At 39.3% G+C, this 15186-nt stretch overlaps 1 protein-coding gene across 6 annotated transcripts in view; it reads left to right on the forward strand.

Moving 5' to 3' along the window:
- Positions 1-9550: 9550 nt before the first annotated feature.
- LOC125011232 (piezo-type mechanosensitive ion channel component 2) overlaps positions 9551-15186 on the forward strand; it is a 94105-nt gene continuing 88469 nt past the window's right edge. For all 6 annotated transcript variants that reach the window (XM_047590335.1, XM_047590340.1, XM_047590339.1 and 3 more), the window contains exon 1: positions 9551-10110. In XM_047590335.1, coding sequence (XP_047446291.1) covers positions 10047-10110 — 64 coding nt within the window. In that variant the 5' untranslated portion in view covers positions 9551-10046. The remainder of the gene's footprint in view (positions 10111-15186) is intronic.

Raw genomic sequence — 15186 nt, forward strand, 5'->3', positions numbered from 1 at the left:
ATTGCGCGCCCCCTGTCGGCCAGAGAGACCCATGGCGGCTTCCTTTATTACATGACATCGCTTTACGCGTTTTTAAAGGGAATTACTGTAGTTTTTCACCACTACATTTGTTTAAAAAGTATCATAATCAAGTAACTTACTATATTAGACTTACTATATAAGAACAGATTGATGTTTCAGTAACTGCAATCCATTTACATGATACTTATTCCTTTTAAAAGAATCATTCTGCATACAAAGTGTGTTTAATTTAGGCAGTTTAAGTTTATCTGAATGTGGCATTTGTGATTAGTAATTGATCAATTGTTACTTTACCTCCATTATTGTTATCGTGTTTTATCATATTTTAACATGCACCAAATAAATTAAATGAAAATACTAGCAAATACACCAATATTTTATGTTATTTCAGAGCATGAGATCAACTTAAACAGGATGAGGGGGTTGTTATTGCAGCAAAATAAATGATGAAATGTCTTGGGCCTCATACTCCAAGGACCCTGAAATTGTATATTTTACTTTATATCAAAATGTATTTATGTATTTATGCCAATGTAATTAATAATTAAATTCAGAATATGCAGCACTAATGTACATTACAGAGAAATTCCTTCGAGTGAGTCCTCCTGATTATTATTATTTTTACCTTAATACGATACCGGACCAATTTAATGACCATAAGATCCTTTATCTAGGTGACTTTTCCACAAACATTAAAATAATATACGCAGCATCACTTTGGAGGGCAGATCTGATGATTAGAGCCAGAATACGTTATAAATCATGTTAAGAAATAAGCAAATGATTCGTTTACTAGTGATCTATATATAAATGCTAGAGTGTTGGAGCGGTGTAGGTTTTGAATGCTCAGCAGAAAACTTTTCAACAACATACTCAGATCCAAGTTACAATCACATTACACTTAATGCAGTGCAGATGACTTGTTGGGTTATCATGGAGCACATGCAGCTCTTAACAAGGTTATTATGTTACAGGATGAGGACGGACAAGCGCTGTTTGTATTTTGTGATGGGGGGAGGCACCATTATTTGTATTTTAAAATGATTAAAGATTAGATGTGCATTAGGAACCTAATGAAACCTCAACAGGAACACTGGATAGATCACTCACCAGTTGTCATTTCTCGTACGATCACTCATCCATCTTCAGTTTGTAGTCTTTCTCCTGAGAATGATGATGCTGAGCAGCATCAGGAGTAAAGCTGTGGAGAAAATGTGTTACAAGAAAATGGTATGATGTAAAATGTTCTAAACTAATTTGTGTTAAAACATTTTTATTTCTTTTTTTAAAAAAACATCTTTTCACAAATATATCATTTTAAGTCGCGTTCTCTGATGTTTTATTTATTTATAATTTGATTAAATTGAATTTAAATATATATGTATATATTACACAGTCATAGGTTAAATTGTTTAATATCATGATATAATACTACTATACTACTACTATTATGACTACTATTTTTACTATTCTATATTTATTATTATTATTATTATTATTATTAATAATAATAATAATAATTAGAAGAAGAAGAAGAATCTCCCAAATATTTCATGTATTCATATATTGTGCTGAGACACTCACAGTGGGGGGAACAGATTGTAAAATTTAGACATTTTACTTAAAGAAATATTGCATTAATTAAGTTCTCATAAAAACATATAGTATGATCTGTTTCTAAAATATGAGGTGGTGAAAATCAGTCAAAAAAAAATCCTAAATAACCCTGACTCTATTCTCGATTGTCAGCGTGTTTAGTCATTGTGCTTCAAATCAGGACAGGACTCACAACTTGTTTTTAAGTGCTATTAGTTGTTACTTAAATAACCATCTCTTAGTGTGCCATCACTTTGTTATGTCTAACTCCACACACCGAACCAAACCACATCTGGAAAACAATGCATTGAGTGGAAAGCTGAAGTTCATTCCTGTGACTGCAGGAAAATCAGCAGAGAGTCCGAGGAGCCTGAGGTACCGTTGGTAGCATGACAGTGTCAACGGTGCTTCATCACATAGCAAACCCTGAATCATGACTCCGCACATCAGAAAATGATGATACATGGGACAGTGAGGACGGGGAGGCTGAGTGTTCCCAGAAGGAGTCGCTAACCTCAAATAATTTATTGCTGTGAGTTTAAAGCATCAGTTTAAACCCGACTAGTCGCTAGATGTAAGGTGGAGATAATAACAGAGCAAATAAACATAATTCTGAGCCCTCCGGTATTTTAATCACAAACGCTCTCGACATTCCTCATCACAAAGTCGCTTGCTCCCTGTGTTTTCTGAGCCCAGACGCTCGGCTAGTCCTAAGAAGTCCATTGTGTTTTGAAACACAGACAGTGTTGTCTGCTGCAGCCGCGGAGGAATGAGGTCCCGTTGACCTCCGACCTGTTAGATCATCTGTTAAAAGCTGGGATTCATTCAGAAGAACAAACACTCCTCAATATTGCATGGCCTTACAGCACGAGGCAGACCTCCAGTCAGAGTGCTGCGCAGTTTCCAGGACGTAATGTGATGTTACAATCTGTCAACATGTTGGTTCCTTGTGATGAGGCCGACATCCTGGATGAGCGCATTAGCATGAGCATCTTCCTGCTTTCTAATGCTTAACCGATACCAGCCTTGATGACACCATAAACAGACGTTCAATCATCGGTTAGTGAATGCCATTATCCTCCAGTAACTGGCAATAATAAAACCGAGCCTGCACACTCGCACAGACGGTGAGGTGCAGCAGTGGCAGTTAAATCATTTTGGCTATGTCCGTTTGTCTAGACTCCCTGAGATTCAGCTGCTATATTTTTAATTAATGCCGTTAAATAATGAGATTTAAAGTTTGAGTTTGGAGCTTGTGAGCTTCTGGCTACGTTCAAGTTAGTCCTGAGAGCAACAACACAGCTGGGAAAAAGTTGAGCTACCGTTGCTAACAGCTTAGCAAGCTAACGACCAGGTAGCTTAAAGTAGGAAATGCAATGAAAAGAAAAATATATGTCATGTTTCTGAGATGTAATATAAAAACTATAATTATGTAATAATTATATAAAAACTATATTATAGAACATTAACTTCAGCTGATATGTTTGCCCATATTTAAGAGTAAACTCAAGACGGACAGCGCCCTCTTGGTATTCGCAACCTTGTAACTGTAAATATTACATCTTTGGTGGATGGTAAATAAAGTTCTTTGCTTAATTTTTGTAATATGTTTGAGAAAAATGTTGATACGATGTCATAGCATTTCCTACATTTGGTCACATGGTTATTAGCTTGCTAACTGTTAGCCTCGATGGCTTTTAGACGGCAACAATTACTTGATTGATTTTTCCACTTCAACACCAAACATTTTGCATAGTACAGCTTCCCATGTCATAACCAGAGGTTCACATGTTCCATTTGAACTTAGCGACACTATCCACCATAATCTCTGGACAATACATCAATCTATATCTCATTTCATCACTTCATTCTGTGTTTTTTTTAAAAAGCAATACTCTTTTGGTCATTATTCATTGATGTCAATATGTATATTCAGCTTCCATTGTTTCAACCCATTTGTCCACCTCAATTCTACCTATTTGACTTTGGTTAGTTGCTCACCAAACTCTAAGTTAGTTAATTGCTTATTTGGCACAGTCTGCAAATATTTTTTTACTAAATATTTTTTTTCTTCTCTTAATATTTTTACTCATATATAGCTTTCTTTTCCAATAACCATAATCTATTATTTTTATCCAACTTGTTTTTGCACTGTCTTTCCCTCTTATCTGTCTTGTCTTGTCTCTGAAAATGTCAGCAAACAAGCCACAACTCATGAAACTCACGGACTTGGACTTTATCAAAACATCTCGCCTTACAAGGCCTCTCATGAGGACCTCTGCCGTGAACATGGTCAACACATCCCCATTTGAAGAAAGGATTGTGTGAGCTTAAAATGGATGAGGCCACTAGTGGTCCCCTGATGCTTGCACTGCCACGAGGTTGACATTTGTGGTTTGAAATACCCTAAAACGGGGGGTCTTCAACGTTTGTCATGCCAAGGACCCCCAAATTGATGGAGAGATTAAGTCCTACCTACTATATGTGTCCTATATTAAACTCGTTCAAGTGACAAAGAGATCTTTTTTGAGCTGTACCGTTAGCTGTTAGCTTCTCTTATGCTAATATTGGAGTGTGTTTCTGTGATTTCACCTGGGGACTGAATAGGCTCTACACAGTCAGCGTGTAATATTCGATCTTGTGATTGGCTGAGCAGTGATGGGGCGTGGCCTACTGTGTACAGGAGGCTTTGATTGACAGGTCTAGGCTAATGTGGCGCTCTGTGTGAAACGGTGCATTGTTGAGACAATGTCTCCTGCCTCCATTTATCCCTTTACTAAAAAAAAAAAAAAAATCTAATTGTTCAATACGTTGGAGACTAAATACCCACCAATCCATGGACAAACCCATATTTGCTGCTAGGAAAGCTAACATGCTAAATATTAGCTTTGCTCATTTGCTGGGAGCCAGGGTGACACTTGGTTTTGACATATGTGTTATTTGAAGCTGCCGGATTATGACGACTGTGAAAGAGCAGAGAACAAACCATTAAAATTTAATACAGAATGAAGACAGTGCAGATAAATTCCTAAAGAGAAGAGCCGCCCGCAGCCACCACAGAAAGACGCTTAAAAGCCCACTTAAGCAGAAGCACGTTTAAAGTGCATGGAAAGTGCATCTATGTAAATATTGAACACGGACACAGTTTGGGTTTCACTCACGGATCAATATTGAAGCAATCTGCACGTTAATCGGATTTTCACTTCTGCTTCATTCTCGGCAAACGCAGCTGCAGAGTGACAGCACGGGACATCTGGTGAAATCAGAAAGAAATTTCAGCGTTTAGGGCGATTTTCTCTGCTCGCTTGAATGTTTCATATCGTGGCGAGGTTTCTGGGCTCAATCAATAGGCCATTTACCCACTTATCTCATTTTCTACCTTTGCAAGAATCTTTCTGACGGGCCTGAAGTTGAAGGAGCACTTTTGGGAAAGAAAAAGGGAATCAATGTGCTGATGAGGGCTTGAGTGATTTCGTTTAAATGTCTGGAGCAAGAAAAGTTGACCTGGAGTTGAGATTCATCACCTGATGTCTTCAAAGCGTTTCAAGCCCAAAAAGTTGTTGCCATCTCACCTGAAATATAGGGTTATAAAATGTATGTTTACCTTAAGCATCATTAAGATTATATAACTAAATAAACGTTAGATACATTAAATTAACATGTCTTTGTCCTGTTTTCTTTTCGTCTGTTATGTACAGTATTGCGTCTGTATACCTTTCCCCATACTATGATCTTATTCCTCCTCAAAGAACTTAATTTTGGACACAATATTTACTGCTATCATGGCTCCAAAGGTTTAATCCAGACTAAATTATCTCTACATCTTTTGGAAGGACAAGAATGTAAAAGAATTTGTGGTTCCAAAGGATAAATCTTAATAACTTCTCCTGAGTTTTGATCTTGAGAAATGTTGGCTGTATGAATTTAAGTTTAATTAATTAAGTGTAGTAAGTTTTCCTTTAGACTTAGACTTAGACAGACTTTAATGATCCTACTTCCCATACAAAATTGATTTTGAAAGTCTTAATATCGATTTTGAACATCTTCTACACCACCACCACCACTTTTTCTGCACAAGAGCAATAAATTAGAAATGGATCATTTGGATTAATATTGTTTTTTGACTCAATTTGTCCATTGAATTATCACTGTCATCTGATGTACATATGTACAACTCGTATTTTAAGCTGCATTTCAAATTTATCAGTGGACTATGTAGAATATTACAATATATCGCAATATCATAATGTCGCAGTAATGTATCGTGATACGTATCGTATCGTGAAGTCCTTACCAATACCCACCCCTAGTTGGCATAAAATAAAAATGACCATTTAGCACAAAGCATCACTGTGCTGAAGTAGGACCTCAAACCTCTGCTTGTTCAGCTGGAACCTCTAAGTTACATTTTTTGTTCCTGTGTCAGTGCAGCTCTGCAGCCAGCGCCGTAGGTGATGTGCGCCTTCCAAGATATGTCAACACGTTGCGGCGATGCAACAGAAAATTTTCCTTCCCTCAGCCTCCTACGCGTCAGATATACGCTCAACGCGGTGGCACAGAAATCACATCCTCGTTGGATTTTGGTGGCTTTACACCAGAGCAAGTCACTCACCCAGGCCGCGGCGCTTTGAAGATCTGACACAGCTTTAATCCTGGATACAAATATAACCCTGCATCTTTAAGCCATTAGGCGAGACATGTGGTTTTTGGACACAGTGCTCATTTGGAGTGCTCTAAAACACAGTCCTCCAGGATAATACAACCGTGTTACTGTTAAAATAATGAATGTGGGGCAGGTGAGCGAGGAAGCAGTTAACCTGGAGCTCCGCTTCGTGTGTGTGCGCGGCGCAAAGCTGTCGAGTCCATTTGACCCGAAGGTTTATCAATAACTCCCTCTCAAGAATCGGATGAATAATGGATCAAAGACAAATGTTATTTAAGATTCACATCCATCTGAGGGGATTAGATCAGCAGGCCCGGACTTCAAACAGCAGAAACAAATCAAGGGCTGACATGTTTTGAGGTCGGTTATTGACTGCTGCTGGCTACGGTTCAGCGGGGGCCTCGTGGGCGGCTCTGACTGCTCCCACATGACCGCCGCCGCAGAGCGTCCAGCCTGTCTGGGCGTCCGGTGAAGAGTGGAGATTCAGGGCAGAGGTTGGCAGCGAGCAGCTCTTTTCCCTCAGCAGCCTTCAGCTGTTTATTTTTCCCTATTTTCAGAAACCAAATCCATTTTGGTGATTAGGCCAAATGATGATTCATCACATCACAAGCGGGACCTTTGCTGCTTTAACTGGACGTAGAGGACAGTCATTTGGCTCGGCCTTGACGACTCCCATGATTCCTTGCTCTCTTCCTGCATAATGCACTTCAGAGGAAACAGCAGCGTGGATCATTTTCTTGTCAATGCAGTCACTAAATATATCAAAGCACGGTGCATTGATTGCTTTTATTCTCAGGCTAATGATGCTCCCCTCTGTTTTACACACACAAGTAAACGTGACGTCGGCATTTTTTAACTGTCCCAACAAGACAAGAGAAGCACATCTGGAAACTAGAATTAGTTTTAACAGTATTTATTGGTTTTAACAGTATGTATGGCAAATCATTTCTAAATTTCAGCGGGAGGATTAATGCGTGCCCCGACACGTCCATGATGCTGAGCTACCGAGGAGCTCGATTGACAACAGCTGTGAGGATCAAATAATCGTTGGAAGATCTTTGAGCGTCTCTGCACTTCTCTCACAAAATAGATGGTGTTATTTTAAAACTGAAGTCAAGCGAAGAAGTCACCGCCAGCCCTCGGTGTACAGTGGAGGGACTCCAGGCAGCTTTATTAATGACATTTTACCATGACTCATTAATGACTCAATGCTGAATAAATGAGCGGAGAAACATGATGAATGCAGGTATTTTAACATAATATCAAACTCAGTGATGTCTTTTAAAAAAGCTGACAATGACTCCGGGGGCCAGACGAAAACATTTAAGTGATTTCATCCTAACGGCGAAAGCTGTTCTATCCACAGGATGCGGCGTCTTTTCCAGTGATTTCATCAGTGTAAAGATAATGAATAACACGATATGGGCCTCAGTTGTTAACTGTATGGATCTGAAAGACAATCCTCTTTTTCCTTTTCTGGTTCACTCCACTGAGGATGCTCACGCTTTTAAGTTCAACCGGTCACATTTTGCCACAGTCTGTTGTGTCAGATCATCTTAAAACCCCCCCTCCGCATCATTTACCTCCATTTCCATCAGAGCCAGCCCGCACCAGCTGCATCACATCTACTCCGCTCACTTCAACTCTCTTTCAGCACCACCGGTGCCTGGAGAAATCCCCCTTACAGTGACTGTCCCTGTAAAAGTACGCTGTCACGATGTCTTTTCAGCTCCTCAACTTTTTTTTTTTTTTTTTTTTCAAAGAAATGACATTAAGCTGATGTGTTTGGGTGAAAATGGTTTCCGTTTTCCACAGACTCCGAGCCGACACCTCACTGTGAAACCTTTAATGTTTTTCCCCCCCTTTAACTTGTCACACACTGTGTCTGTGTTCAGATAAACAATTCACTCTGTAAAATATTCCTATCTGTGCTTCTTCAGTGGGTTAGATAATACTTTTATGTCTGCGTGGTACTTGTGTAGATAAATAGAGCTTTCCACAGGTAAACATCTTACTAATATCTCTTAATTAACGAATGAATTCATTGTTTAATTTATTTAATAGGAGAGTTTAAAGATATGTTTAAGGTTTTAGAGGAAGAAATTGCAGAAATTAGTCTATTTCCTGATAACAATGGTTTATCCATCTGTGCAGCCTTCTCTCTCACGGTTGCCGAGCAACAACTCATTCACTTTGCAGACTGAGTTGGTGATTTTATCTTTCAGTTTTTGCACAAAATGAGACAAAATGTCAATTGGTGAGTTTTAAAAAGGGGGCACCCACTTCTCATAGTTAGCTTAGTGTAGACACAGGCTGTCTCCTGTATTTTTGCTAAGCTAAGCTAACTTCCTTCTAGCTTCCTCCTGGCGCCATATGAGTGGTCTTCAAATTAAAAAAAAAAAGGTCAAATAAATTTTCTTCTAACTGCTTTCTGCCTTTTAAACCAAATACCGGACATGAATCAGTGGCTAACCACACTCATCACCTGAATCAAATTCCCTCAAAGTCTGTTTGGTTGCTTTCCCTCAACTGTCAGTTCAGAGGTCAAACTCAGAAGAGGAGTAAATAGTTTCTTTCTTTTTTCTTTCGCAATGACACTTCTGCAGCGGCCGCCACCATTTATTTATCCCTTACCGTGCGTGTCATACTAACCCACGCCGCAGCATTTTGGGTGGATTTTTTTGGGAAATTAAAAGAACAGATGTGTGCACATGTTTATTTATCCAGTCAACGACTAGATTACATGTAATTAGAGATGTTTAAGGACATCATTTAGAGCTGAAAACATCTTGGTTAAAATAAATTTTCCAGCCTCCAAGGGGAAATGTGACAGGCCTGTTTTGTGGTAACCCGGATTTGTGCCAGCTGGATTCACACCGGTAGGCGTCGCTGTTTCTCTCTAATAAACAGCTGGACTTAAAGTGCTCCAATAGCATCTGAAAGCCTCCTTAAAATGTATAAAATATTCCTGGAAGTGCTAATTACTTATATCGGGATTTTAAGATGCAGGTTAAATACCAACCTAGTGAAATAGTTTGGTAAAAAAGCTCCTGCTCTGTGGAACAAGTTATCTTTTAATACTTGTAGCATTTTCATCCACCTCTGTGTCCCACCTCTTAGTTCCAATTATCTTAGGGGGCTGGGCTTGCTACCGGCTGCGCACTTCTGATTGGCTGAACCTGGTGTCGATCGCAGGCTTGTCCTGTATCCTCCTGTTGGCGAATACAGTCCACGCACCAGAAGTCAGAAAGTCAAATTTCACCAAGAGGGTTAAAGGAAAAGGCGAGATTTGTCCGGCTACTGAACGCGTCCTTTTATCGCGCCACAGTCAAGAAGTGAGTTTAGGCTGTGAATACTCCCTCCTTAATGTGGGTTTGTTGCAAATAAGGAGGTTAATTGGACTTGAGGACTTGTTGGCTTCCTTTCTCCGGCTTTTTTTATTTTTACGCGCTGGGCTGTTTGCGCACCTGAGACCGCTGCTCAAGCCCGTGCAGCGCCAACATGACTTTGACGCATCCGAGCATCTGAAACTATCATGGTGACATTATTCCCGGAGGACATTGGCGCTGTGGTGAACCTCGGTGAATGCGCAGTCTCCCACTGTGGAATAGCCGAGTCCAGGTGTCTCCAGTGGGGAGCTGATGTGGCCGTTTGGAGGAGCCAGCCGGGATTTGACAGAGCGCAGGAGTTTGGGATGCAAGAGAGACCTTAGAGAGACTGTCCTCGGCTTCTTTTAGCTGGATTCAACGTCGGGCTGCCCGGAGCCATGGCCTCTGAAGTGGTGTGCGGGCTGGTCTTCAGGTTACTGCTGCCACTATGTCTTGTGGCCGGTGAGTTTGTTGTTTAATCCACACTTTCTTTTTTAAATTCACATCCCCTTATATTAAAATCATTACTTATAAGTAATTTAATACCAATCAGATTAATTTAATGATATAATCTTAAGCTTTAAGTCATAGGTGTGGACTTTATTTTCGTTTTTATATATTTTATATATATATATTTTCAATATTTAAAGTATTCGTACATTTAGGATGTTTGGAGCAGCATTCAGATTTATGGTTATGTGAAAACCTAATTGATTTTTTATGATGATTTGTGTTTGACCTCCTGATGCTGGAGGTCACAGTTCATCCGTTCATCGCCGCTGAGGTCTGCTGCTCTAAAGGCGAATCCAGACAAAGTCCTACACCACCCACTATGTACAGATTACAAGGCAAAGCCGTCATTTACCACCACCTCCACCAACAGCTCCGTCCTCCACCTGGCTGTCATCTTTTATTGGATTTAGTAAAGGAAACGCAGCCGAAAACAAAGCATCCGTCAAAGCCACAGTGTTTATGTTTCACTTAGAAGTGTCTCGTCAGAAAAAAACAGAAACGTTAAGTCAATCAGAGTAGTAGCGTGGTGGTTTTGTTTTAATCAGAATGAAACGGGACCGTAGCTGAATTACGTGCACTGTAACAGTGTCAACACGCCACAGTGTCTTTGTTTTTGTTACTGTGACATCTGAGTTTTTCTCAATGGCTCTTAATGAATCATTAGTGGTATTATTGATTGTGATCTCCACTCACGGTGTTAATGGTATTTATGTCACCTTGACAGGGTTAGAGCTGCACCTCTTGTGTTGTTTCACATTCCCTCAGAGTTTCTTTCTTTCTTTTTTTTTTTTTTTCCGCAGAATTGTGTTTACTGAATTTGTGACCTTGTTAAGGAAGGCACTCGGCACGGATGAAGTTGTCATTGCTGTGTTGTTGAAAAGTTCCTGCCTGTTTCACTCCTTTGCTATGCAGATTTGGGAGATGATTCACGCAGTGAAACTTGGCAGCTTTTATTGGGCTTTCATCACTTTTAAACATCCAGGGCAAAGACTAGTTTCGCAGTTTTGTCCAGATGATTCCGCCGCGTCACCTCGGCTGCAGGCTCTTTAAATTAAATGCAGCTTACTTTACGTTTCCAGCTGTAATCCTGTGGTAGGCCACAAGTGAAAAGTGATTAGCGTCAAACTGCCACTGAGGTTCCAGGGTGGTCTGAGACTTACGAGGTCGAGGTACTTTTAAAACTAACAGCATGCTTTCTATAGATAAGACCCACTCAGTGCCGCCATAATGCATCACTTGACAGGCCGATTTCCAAAAGCAATTGTGAGGCCATGCATTGTCTCCATTAATTCGTGGAAAGTCGTTTTAACAGTATGAATTAATAATGCAGCTGCGAAAGGAGAGAAGAATTGCCCTTCCCTTTTATCGTAAACATACCTTTAATATTTTATGTTTTTTCAAAGTGCAAATGAGTACTTGTCATTCGTTGCCGCCGCACGCAGCAACTGACAGGATGGAGGAAATGTAAAATGGAAAGGAGGCGCAGGAACAGACAGCGTCCGGGGTGACAGATGGTGTTTCTGTTGTCTGTTTTTGTTTCATTGTTTCTGTTTATTAGTCTGAGATCTCACCTTAATAAAAACACGGTGGAGCACAATGGTATCAGCTCCCAGTATCATGCCGATTACTATTTTATCATAGTTACTGTGCACAGGTTAACTTTCATTCGTGTTTCGGCGCCGGGAAATATTGAGTAAAAAGTGTATTTCATGGCCTCTTGGCGGTAAATAAACAGAGAGTAAACAGCACAGCAGATGTTATCTGACCCCGAACACCGAAGCCAACCTTACCGTGTCTCTTCAGTTGTGTAATATACGTTGCAGACTGTTGCTTTTCTCATGTCCTAGTGAAAGACTCGTCTGCTGACGTTACATAGTCTGTGTTTCCTGTTGGCCATCTGACAGCACCTCTATTGAAACGCACAGAACTGCTGGGCCCATGTGTACACAATCCCCTCAACCACCACCACCGCCACCACCACCACCTTCACCTTCACACACAAACACACATTTGCACACAGCTACGGTTTTGCTGATCAAACAGGGACGCTGTTTATGTGTTTACTGGCAGAGTTTTTGCAGAGTGTGAACACGAGTGAGAGCATGCACTTTCCCAAATGTCTGATTTGATAATGAACGTGTGGCGTGAAGGTTCAGGCGGAGCAGAGCAAGATAGGACGACACTGAAATGAACACAGGCGGAAGGTGACGTGCAGATACTTAAATAATGGGAGCATCACTTTAATTTGATTCATTTGTACACTCGTCTATAGATGCACTGCTATGTAATTGCAAATCTTGAGGCAAACACTGGGATCAAAACCCCATTAATGTAGTTCATCATAAAAAGTCTTTTAAAAAGTTATGGCAAAAAATATTGTTCAGGATCATATATATTAAGCAATTAAAAAAAGGTTACCCAAGAAGGTGGAAAAAAAGGAAAAATCCTCAGAATTAATATAATATCATGAAATCGTTGTGAAGTTCTCAAAAAAGGAAGGAAACACCAAAAAATTCATTTTTACCATTTAATTTCAGCTTTACTGTGATATAAATACTATCTTAAGTACATGGCACTAAAACATGTCAACACTGCTTGTGCTAACACGCAGTTAGCCTGCTAGCTTGGACAAAACATTCAGATTGACGGTTACAGTTTGTTACAGTCAATTTGAATGTTTTGTTCAAGCTAACAGGCTAATTTAGCATAAGCTACTGATATCAGGTGTCCCATTGGAAAAGTGAATGCCATATTCTTCCTCTTACTAATGAAATTATGTTTAAATAATAAAGATTGAAATACTTCATTTCTCAATTTAACAACCAAGCAAGGAAGTATTTGATTTGCCAGAAAAGCTTGTCTGCTATAACTTGTAGCTACAGGAGGCTAATGTTACCGGATACATTATTATTTTATTGTTTAAATTTACTTGTGCTTTTAGTATGATACTGTTGCTGTGGTTATTTTAATTAAAGTTATACTGTATTTTTTAGTCAGAGCTCCCACAGTTTATTTGTTTTTTTTTTTTACTACTTTGTTGGGTCGGTATGTGGCTGCAGACTAGCTTGTGCTAGCGTTTAGTTAGCTAGCCAGTTAACCATGATGCTGATGTTTAGATATTAGCCATTTATCTTACAATTGAATTAAACAAAAGTACCGATGTAGCAAATGGAATAGAAAATGGGAATTTAATTTGGAACAACTGCCTGTGATTTAGCAAATTTAACATATTTTGTTAGTTGCTATGTGGCTACAAGCTAGCTTACACAAGCTTCTGGCATTAGTTATGGTCATCTAGCTTGTTAGCTAGGTACCAGCAATGTTTCTTGTGAACAACTTAAAGACTTTAATCCATATTTCCATATCCATCTATATATTAGCACATCTCCAGCTATCAATTAATTATTATTAATCAGGGCTCTCAAGTTTTGAACTCAGCTTGGAGTGAGAGTGGGATGAGGATGAAGTGTGCTTGAAGATAATGTATTAGGATATCAATCTAATGAAGGACAAATTAATTTAAACAAAACGAATAGTTTCAGGACCAAAAATTAAGTGTGCGTTTGTGTGATTACAGTGCTGCTGTTTCACCTGGCAACGAGAAATATTATTTTCTGCTAGGTCAGCTGAGTTTAACACTTCTCAGCGTGAGAAATCGTACAATCTGTGAACTTACTGAATTATGTAACGCTCAATGCCTTGTATTAATTGTTTACTTGTTAAACAGAAAATTAATAGCAGCTATTTGGGTTTAACTAATTCATTATTTTAGCTATTTTCAACCAACAATGTCAAATATTTCCTTGTTCTATGTTCTCAAATAAATTGATTTACTTAAACTGAATATTTCCCCCTAGGCTGTGGGAAAATCTGGCTGACATATTTGCACAGTTAATTGTGAAAATATGTTTTGTTTCTCTTTTGTTATAGTAAACTGGGCATGTTTGGATTGGGACTGAAAAATGGACATGCATGTAAAGACCTTATATTCTGGGAACGTGGACTTTTGTCCATTTTTATATTTTACAGAGCAGAAAGAAAATAACGAAATGGTTAAATAATGAAAATAGCTTTTACTATCAGCCCTGAATACAAATAGCTTCTCCTTGAAGATGTGTTGTGTTATGTGGTTATACCTAGCCAGAAAACCTTAGTTTCAAGTTTCATGCTCTGATGAAAATAGTTAATGTGGTGTGCTCTTTATTGCTTTCTTCTGAAGGGTTTACATTCCTCTGTTATCACCCAGTGCTCAGTTTGGCCTGGCACTGCATCACTTCATCAGGTTTTGGGTCTTAAACTCCCGAAATCAATTGGTCCTGACTTCACACGAAAGCCTGATTTACTCCTCTTGTGTTTAGCCTTTGTGTGTCTGTAATAATAGGTTTGACTCTAAGAGACAAAAGCCCGATTCAACCATGAATGGGGATTTTTGCTGTAATCTGATGTCGGAAAACAACAGCAGTTTATTTTCACTCCCTGTGTAAAAATCCTCAGATGGTGAGTCATACAGCAAAGGAAGACTGTGGTCAAGTGTCTGCAGGCTAAAGCAGCAGGAGCGTACGGATAGATTATCTATATCTACGATCAGTATAGATAGACACTACCTTAGGTTTATAACTCAGATGTGCAGATGATTGATAGTGACTCTCCAGGCTGCCAACTTTGGTAAAATTGTCCGTTTTAGGGCTTATTTAATGCCACATTTTAATGGAAGTAAACCTGAAGTGGGTGGTTAGAAATGGTGCAGAGTGAGATACCAAAAAATTAAAGATTGTGACTCATTCACTCCTCATTCATCCATGATGCCGAGGCTGCTAAAAATAACAATGCGCAATAAAGCGCATTTTATGTAATTTGTGGTTTGTTATGCACACTTGAATTAAATCGCAAAGATAATCTACCTTTAAATCATTTGCACAAAGGCGAGAGCCTAAAAAACATTTAATAACGTTTGTTAGTTTTCATCAGTCTGTATCTGAGCACTGAAAAAAGGACCAGGAGGTGCACTTACTGTAGGGGAAAAGG

The sequence above is a fragment of the Mugil cephalus genome, chromosome 7 (genome assembly GCF_022458985.1).
Source record: "Mugil cephalus isolate CIBA_MC_2020 chromosome 7, CIBA_Mcephalus_1.1, whole genome shotgun sequence".
NCBI classification, from domain to species: Eukaryota; Metazoa; Chordata; class Actinopteri; order Mugiliformes; family Mugilidae; genus Mugil; species Mugil cephalus.